General features: G+C 40.2%; 1 protein-coding gene across 1 annotated transcript in view; it reads right to left on the bottom strand.

Annotated features, from left to right (window-relative positions):
- Positions 1-630: 630 nt before the first annotated feature.
- SLC2A2 (solute carrier family 2 member 2) overlaps positions 631-8,739 on the bottom strand; it is a 34,240-nt gene continuing 26,131 nt past the window's right edge. Inside the window, exons 8-11 of the mRNA XM_052642387.1 lie at positions 5,757-5,861; positions 1,964-2,065; positions 915-1,118; positions 631-831 (exon numbers count right to left, since the gene is read on the bottom strand). Of these exons, the coding sequence (XP_052498347.1) occupies positions 631-831; positions 915-1,118; positions 1,964-2,065; positions 5,757-5,861 (612 nt within the window). The remainder of the gene's footprint in view (positions 832-914; positions 1,119-1,963; positions 2,066-5,756; positions 5,862-8,739) is intronic.

Here is an 8,739-nt window from a genome sequence, read left to right as displayed (position 1 = left end):
TTTTGAATTTTCAGGAAGTCACCCTCAGGATCTTCCAACCCCACCTTTTCAACCTATTTTAAAACATAATAGTTCAGAAAATATTTTTTAACAAACAGAGCAATCTTTTGCTTCTAATTTCTAACATTAGACTGCTGTATTTTCACTGTTTCAGTGTATTTTATAAGACAACTCAGAAAACCAGGCTGTGGTCAATAAAAAAGCAAAACAAAATATAGCTCAAGGGATTCAGCCAGCAAGGAATTAGCACAAGTTTATGATAGTTGTTATTATTAACGGATAACCCATGCTAAATGACCAAGCCATTTAGTGTTTAATTTTATAAAAACCATTTGGTCATCAAAGTAACAAAAAAAATTTTTTTTTGGTACTAAATGTACTTGCCAGTTAGTGTAACAAAATGAGCTAGACTTTTTGGTTTTCTTATAGTCTTACCACCCAACATAGATTAAGTTAAAAGAAAAAAATACTTTTTAGTAATATTTGATGATACTTCTGATCAGAGCCTATAAAGTCTCTATAAAAAATAAAATAATACTTCAAGATACAGATATAAAATTCTCAAAAAAGTGTCATTAAAAAAACACTGCTTTCTTCCTGTTATTGTTCATGTCAAAAAGCAGGTTATCTCTACATGGTTTCTGTAGGTCCCAGGAATTCCATTTCTACAGCAGCTTTGGGCGTTTCAGCTGAACCCCTCTTCCTTCGGAACTCTGCTGCAATTTCCTCAAAGGATTTTCCTTTGGTTTCTGGAACTTTAAAAAATGTGAATAGAGTAAAGGCCAAGACCACACCAGCAAAAAGGAAAAACACATAAGGTCCGCAGAAGTCCTGCAGAGAAGAAACAGTTCCAATTAGCAGCTGTTAAACCTTATCTTCTGTTCAGTAAGTTTGCACAGAACTAGGCTGCTTACCGCAATGTACTGGAAACACAGAGCTATAATGAAATTGCCCGTCCAGTTGCTGAACGCAGCTATTGCTAAAGCAGCAGGGCGTGGTCCTTGACTGAAGAACTCAGCCACCATGAACCAGGGGATGGGGCCTGGCCCAATTTCAAAAAAACAGACAAAGAGGAAGATGGATGTCATGCTCACGTAACTCATCCAAGGCAATTTATTCTGAGGAGAAAAAATAAATAAATAAAAGTGGAACTGGGATCATTGACTGCTTCTTCCTGTAGCTAAGTCCTTGTTGAGTTCAGAGGGGACATAGCACTCTTCCTGATGTGTTTATGTTCAATTAAGTATAAGTTATTCTAGTTGTTCAGTTCAGTTCAGTCTCTCAGTCGTGTCCGACTCTTTGCGACCCCATGAATCGCAGCACACCAGGCCTCCCTGTCCATCACCAACTCCTGGAGTCCACCCAAACTCACGTCCATCAAGTCAGTGATGCCATCCAGCCATCTCATCCTCTGTCATACCCTTCTCCTCCTGCCCCCAATCCCTCCCAGCATCAGGGTCTTTTCCAGTGAGTCGTAGATGAGTTTTTTTTCCCTTTTCCTAGTCTGAGTCACCCTTAAATCTTTTGAGCTATAAGAAATCCTCTGGATTCGGATTTTCTCTGCCTCCTAGTCACTCTTTTTCTGTGGAAGAAGCAAAGCAAGGATCTAGTGACCTCTGCTTCTACTCATACCAAGGTCAGTAGACAGGATGCGCAACCACCCTGTAAAGTGGTGGAAGGGTCTAGGTACTTGTTCAAAGTCACACAAGCAGCCAAGTGGCAGAGCCAGGGTTGAAACCTGGTTATTATACACCCTGCCTCTCCCGGGTGACAAGCACCATTTACTTGCTGATGGTCAGTCTTTAAACCCTGAAGCTAATTCTCTTTTTCTTCACATTTCTCTTTTGTTTTATATGCTGTTTCTCTTGCTTTATTTTGTTAAGTAAGTCTCAGATGTTTAACTTGGGGCTCAGAAGTGCTATCATTGGGTAACCAAAAATCTGAGTGCAGGCCCCAGACTCACCAGAAGCACAAGTCCCACCGACATGAAGATGGCACAAACAAACATTCCACTCATTCCAATTAGGAACAGAGAGCGTCGCCCTGCCTTCTCCACGAGGAACACCTAGGGAAGTTTTAAAACATAGTGGCTTTATACTTCAATAGTTTCTACTGCCAAAGAGATCTTTTAAATCTATACAGCTGAGAAGAAGCCATTCTATTATCCCATTTTGCAGATGTGGAATTAAGGAGGGAAGTGACTCTTGTCCAGAAAGGTAGAACTGGTCTCAGTGACCAGAGATGATTAACAGATGCTGTCTTCCTTTTGTCACATTGATTTGAACAGGTCATTCTAGAGAAAGAACCATAGCATTATCACCACCTGATGTTTATCACTTTGGGTGCAATAGTTAGAGACTGGACATCTTGGATGTCCAGTATTTCTTCTACCCTTAAAATATGAAAGTGAAAAGTGAAGTCACTCAGTTGTGTCCACTCTTTGTGACCCGTGGACTGTAGCCCACCAAGCTCCTCGTCCATGGGATTCTCCAGGCAAGAATACTGGAGTGGGTTGCCATTTCCTTCTACAAAAATAAAATATGAAGGGTCTACATAAATGTGACATTAATTTCCCTTATGATAATTATCCTAAGTCATAATTAAAAGCGTTTGAGCACTACAGACTTCTGAAACAGTGCAATTATTGACGTGTCAACTATCATCATCCAACTTCCTTACTGCAAACAAAGTCAAATTGTGACCGCTCAGGGGCAAAATACAGAACTTGATCATCTTACCAAAGAGTCAGGTCTGTATTTTTTTTGGTGAGCCTGAAAGTACTTGGTCTTGGTAATGAACTCTCCACTTGAAAAGATAAGACTTTAAAACAAAAGGTTAAAGTGCTTTTTTTATCCTATTTTAGGAGAGTTGGCATCAACTCCTTTGGGTCGGGATCTTTGCACTAATGTTTAAGATTTACAATTAGCGAGGACCAGAGATTGCTGAATAGACTCTGGCTTGATCCTTGGAATACTGCCAAGGTTGGTGAGTCAAACACACACAAAAATTACCTGTCATAATTTCTCACTTGGCTGTTCTCATAAATCTATCAGTAAATCAACAGCAATCCAATACTCTTAGTGCAGTGAGCTTTGGCTCTGAAAATATCTGAGAAACATTTCTTTTACTTATAGCGAAAACCCCTTTTTCTCAGGCTTTCAGATCACTCCAGAGTGGTAAGCAAGGAACCCATATTTAATTGTTGAGAATGAAGTGGGAAAAACAAACCTTCCTCTAGTTCATAAAATTTCTCTCTATATTTTGACTATTTCTATATTATGACTTTTAAAGTTGATTTGATGACACCATGTCAAGCCGCCAAGGAAACTGGAGCATTTCTTCAGCAAAAGGGGCTTTCACTACATCTGTTTCTTCTATTTCTGAACAAGTATTACTGATAGGATTATAAATTCTAAAACTACATGCCTTGAAAATTGAGTCAGTCTCCCTTGGGGCCAGGTGAGCACTGCCCCAGGGTGAGACTTGGTCAGGTCGTAGAGACCTGGATGCCTGACCTTAACTTCCATTTTCCCCACAGACAGTGTGTAGCACTCAGATCCTCAGTGCTACTTGGAGGCGCTCTTTCTCCTCTAAACCCATGCTGTCTTTCAGTTTGCTTCATATTTCTTTCTGTTTTGTTTTCTCACTCAAGATTACAGGTTTCCATCTATTGGATCATTAGTGTAAAAGAAAATACAAAATATAGAACATCATTCAGCATCAAGTTTAGAAAGTCTCTCTCTCCAAATACTCATTCAGAAAAAAAAAAAAAAGCATTATATTCCCTCCAAATTGTTGAAACATTACTATGTTATCAGTACATATTCCTATTTGCACATCTTTATTTGAATGGATACACAGAATTCAGTAACATTGGCTGATTTTGGCAAGAGGTCTGGATGATTGAGAGGTTATCCTTTTGGTATTTCTTAGAACTTTAAAACTTTTCAAAAATAAATATAATTAAAAGTGTTAAATATTACTTGTGGTCCTGGAGAGTTCATTAGATGGCTGATTAGAGTTGACTTTTAAAATTATGTCACTCCTGCAAAAATGTTCACCGACTAAAAGGATGAGTTCTAAAAAGGTATATTCAAAATAATCAGGACACTATTTTCAGAACAACTCCTCCCACTCCATGGAGTTGGTGGGGTTGGATGGGTGGACAACAATGGAATTTTACAGTAGTTTTCTTTTTAGGCATTCTTAGAGTTTGAATTGCCCTGATCTTGGTAACTTGATTCTTCACATAGCAAATCCCGTTACGCATAAAATATTTTAATCACAATCTCTATATGAGAAAAATATGTTGAACTGAGATTTGCAAAAATATTATCTCAGGAGACAAAAGAATGCAAATAGTTGCTAGGATTCCATCCCAGTACCAATCCTTTATTGATTTTAGAGTGGCCTTTTGGATTGAACAAGCATTAACTCTAAGGGCATAAGCACTGGTGTTCCCTTATTATCTGTTCTTCCTTCTCTTTCCAAGGTCCAGTTCTGTTTACTGTGGTCTGGACAAACTTGCCTTTTGATCTAGGTAGCAAGGCTGTAATTATTGACCACTCTAGGTAATAGTTAAAAGTCCATGTGCAGAAAATGAAAAACAAGTGATCCCATGAACTGTAGCCTGCCAGGCTCTTCTATCCATGGGATTCTCCACGCAAGAATACTAGAGCAGGTTGCCATTTCCTTCTCCAGGGAAACTTCCTGATCCAGGAATTGAACCCAGATCTCCTGTACTGCAGGCAGATGCTTTTCCAACTGAGCTACATGTGAAGCCTCAGAGCTGCCTGGAAGCTCTGCCCAATGACCTAACATCATAAGAATCTGCTCAATCAGTTTAATTTTGCTAGAGACTTAGATATCTAATTGAGAGGACAATGTTTATTTTTTTAATTTTTTTTTCCCCCTAAGATATCAGGATAAAAAATTTCAACCATGGATAGGAATCAAGGTGGAAGATCCAGTACTGACAGAAATGACAAGCTGTTTGCTAATATCAGGGGCTTCCCAGGTGGTGCTTCCCAGGGTGCTTCTCTGCTTCCCTGGTGGCTCAAACAGTAAAGAATCTGCCCTGGATCCAGAAGATCCCCCAGAGAAGGGAATGGCAATTTGCTCCAGTATTCTTGCCTGGAGAATCCCATGGACAACAGTACATGGGGTCGCAAAGAGTCGGATATGACTGAATGACTAACAGTTTCACACTTTCTTTCCCAGGTGGTGCAGTGGTAAAGAATCTGCTGCCAATGCAGGAGACGCAAGAGGGTTCGATCCCTGAGTTGGGAAGATTCCCCTGGAGTAGGAAATGGCAACCCACTCCAGTATTCATGCCTGGAAAATCCCAGAGGAGCCTGGTGGGCTACAGTCTATGGGGTTGCAAAGAGTCAGACACAACTGAGCATGCATACACACATTTGCTAATATTAAGGGACTTAAGTACAGAGCAAAGGAGAAAAAGCCTAGGTATTTACACAAAAATACCAAGTGTCTTGTCCCCAAGTGAGTTCCTGATTCACTAGTGAGTGACAAATGACATCTTTGGAGACAGGGATGCCTAATCAGTTATGCCTAATCTCACTACAATGGTTGGTTATTCACATCTGGGACTCTTCTTGTGACTCACATGGTTCTATCTACATATCCAGTACATGCAGACAATAAATCACAGGTTGCTTTTATGTTACAAGGTTTTTTTCACTCCTATTTCTGGACTGAGGAACAAGCAGAATATTTATTTAGAGTATTTCACTTACAGAGACAGCAGTGAAAACTGTGTTGACAGCACCAACTCCAATGGTTGCATAAACAGGTTGGCTGATTCCAGCTGTCTGGAAAATGCTGGTTGAGTAGTAAAATATCTGAAAGATGGGAATAGTTTAGCTTTAATCAAGAAGCCTAGTGCTAAGGCTTTAATGCAAGAATTATTTTAGGTTCTTTATTTTTTGAGTGTTTCAATGGAACCAGAGTTCCGAGAGATCCCAAAAGGTTTTATCATCCCTCTTCTTCCAGAAAAGGAGAAATCACAATCTTCCTTTAGTGTGCAAAACTTCCAATCATTTAAACTATCCTTATATTCAGCTGAAAACTCTACATCTGCATCTAACATTTTTCAGTTTTAAAACTTTTTCTTAAAGTTAAAATACATGCAAAAAGGTACATATATCCTTTAAGTGTACAGCTCAATTAATTTTCACAAACTAAACACACCTGTGTCTGTTCAGTTCAGTTCAGTTGCTCAGTTGTGTCCGACTCTTTGTAATCCCATGAACTGCAGCACGCCAGGCCTCCCTGTCCATCACCAACTCCTGGAGTCCACCCAAACCTATGTCCGTTGTGTCGGTGATGCCATCCAACCATCTCATCCTCTGTCGTCCCCTTCTCCTCCTGCCCCCAATCTTTCCCAGCATCAGGGTCTTTTCAAATGAGTCAGCTCTCTGCATCAGGTGGCCAAAGTATTGGAGTTCCAACATCAGTCCCTCCACACCCGGGATTGATCTCCTTTTGATGAACTGGTTGGATCTCCTTGCAGTCCAAGGGACTCTTAAGAGTCTTCTCCAATACCCCTGTATAATCTAGGTAAAAAATAAATCATTTCCTGCCTTCTGGAAGCCCCCTAAATGTCACCTTTTTTTTTCAAAGGAAACTCTTTCAACTTCAGCCATTGTAGATAAATTTTGCCTAGTCTTGTACTTGATATAAGTGGAACTGTTTGATGTATATTTTATATCTGGCATCAACGTTACCTCTGTGAGAATCATCCACATTGTTTCGTTGGCAGGCTGTTTATTATCACTGCTATTTAGAGTATTATTGTAGTGATATACCACAATTGAGTTACCCATTCTACTATTGAGTTACCCATTCTACTATTTAGTCACCCATTCTACTGTTGATGCTTATTTAGGTAGTTATCATTAGAGTGATTATGAATAGTGCTTCTGTGAACATTCTATTCTAGTACAAGCCTTTTGGTAAAATATGTACACATTTACACCTAGGAATAGAATTGTTGGATCACAGTGTGTGTGTGTTCTCAGCTTTGACTGATACTACCAAATAGTTTTCCAAAGAAATTGTGTTAATTTGCACTCTTACCAGTGAAAAGGCAGAGGAACCAGAGCTCAAGTCACCGAACAGCCACTGGATCATCAAAAAAGCAAAAGAGCTCCAGAAAACCATTGACTTCCACTTTATTGACTATGCCAAAGTCTTTGGCTGTGTGGATCACAGTAAACTGTGGAAAATTTTTAAGGAGATGGGAATACCAGACCACCTGACCTGCCTCCTGAGAAATGTTTAAGCAGGTCAAGAAGCAACAGTTAGAACTGGACAAAGAACAACAGACTGGTTTCAAAGTGGGAAAGGAGTACATCAAGGCTGTATATTGTCACCCTGCTTATTTAATTTATACGCAGAGTACACCATGAGAAACGCTGGGCTGGATAAAGCACAAACTGGAATCAAGATTGCTGGGGGAAATATCAATAACCTCAGATATGCAGATGACACAACACTTAAGGCAGAAAGCAAAGAAGAACTAAAGAGCCTCTTCACTAAAATGAGAGAGGAGAGTGAAAAAGTTGGCTTAAAACTCAACATTCAGAAAACGAAGATCATGGCATCTGGTCCCATCACTTCATGGGAAATAGATGGGGAAACAGTGACAGACTATTTTTTGGAGCTCTAAAATCACTGCAGATGGTGATTGCAGCCATGAAATTAAAAGACGGAAAGGACAGAAGGAAAGTTATGACCAACCTAGACAGCATATTAAAAAGCAGAGACATTGCTTTGCCAACAAAAGTCCATCTAGTCAAAGCTATGGTTTTTCCAGTAGTCATGTATGGACGTGAGAGTTGGACCATAACGAAAGCTGAGCCCAGAAGAATGGATGCTTTTGAACTGTGGTGTTGGAGAAAACTCTTGAGAATCTCTTGGACAGCAAGGAGATCCAACCAGTCCATCCTAAAGGAAATCAGTCCTGAATATTCATTGGAAGGACTGATGCTGAAGATGAAACTCCAATACTTTGGCCATCTGAGGAACCAACTCATTTGAAAAGACCCTGATGCTGGGAAAGATTGAAGGAAGGGGAGAAGAAGGGGACAACAGAGGATGAGATGGTTGGATGGCATCACCGACTCAATGGACATGAGTTTGAGTAAGCTCCGGGAGTTGGTGATGGACAGGGAGGCCTGGTGTATTGCAGTCCGTGAGGTCACAAAGAGTCAGACACGACTGAGCAACTTTTAACTGAACTGAACCAGTGTGTATAAGAATTTTGGTTTCATTGCACTTAACCCAAAATTTTCCACTCATGTCAGTACAAATGGAGAAATCTGATTCACAGCCTCCTTAATAGCCTTTAATATTAGTTACGTCTTTATGTGTACAACAGTCATTTTCTTTGGTTGTGTCATCCTCTGTCATTCCTTTCCTACAGCCTCGTCCTGCAGACAGGGCTGATGCAGAAGGACTGCTCAGACTGTGTTCAGTGAGGAATGGATTGCTCACTGCACACTGTCCTACCCAAAAGCCTCTGGTTCAACATTTCCTGGATGCCTCTAAGCCAGGCACTGGGATAGAAGCTAAAGCAGGGACACTCAGAGAGATTAAGTGTTGTGCTCTTGGATACACACACAGAGCTGAGAGAGCTCAGAGAGATTTGGTCTCTGAGACCCAAAGTTTTAAAGAATTAAGAGATTAAAAAATCAACATCAAGGACCTTTAAAGGAG

The sequence above is a fragment of the Budorcas taxicolor genome, chromosome 1, assembly GCF_023091745.1.
Source record: "Budorcas taxicolor isolate Tak-1 chromosome 1, Takin1.1, whole genome shotgun sequence".
NCBI lineage: Eukaryota > Metazoa > Chordata > Mammalia > Artiodactyla > Bovidae > Budorcas > Budorcas taxicolor.
Note: the sequence above shows the minus strand (reverse complement) of the source record. Positions and strands in the feature narration are given on the sequence as shown.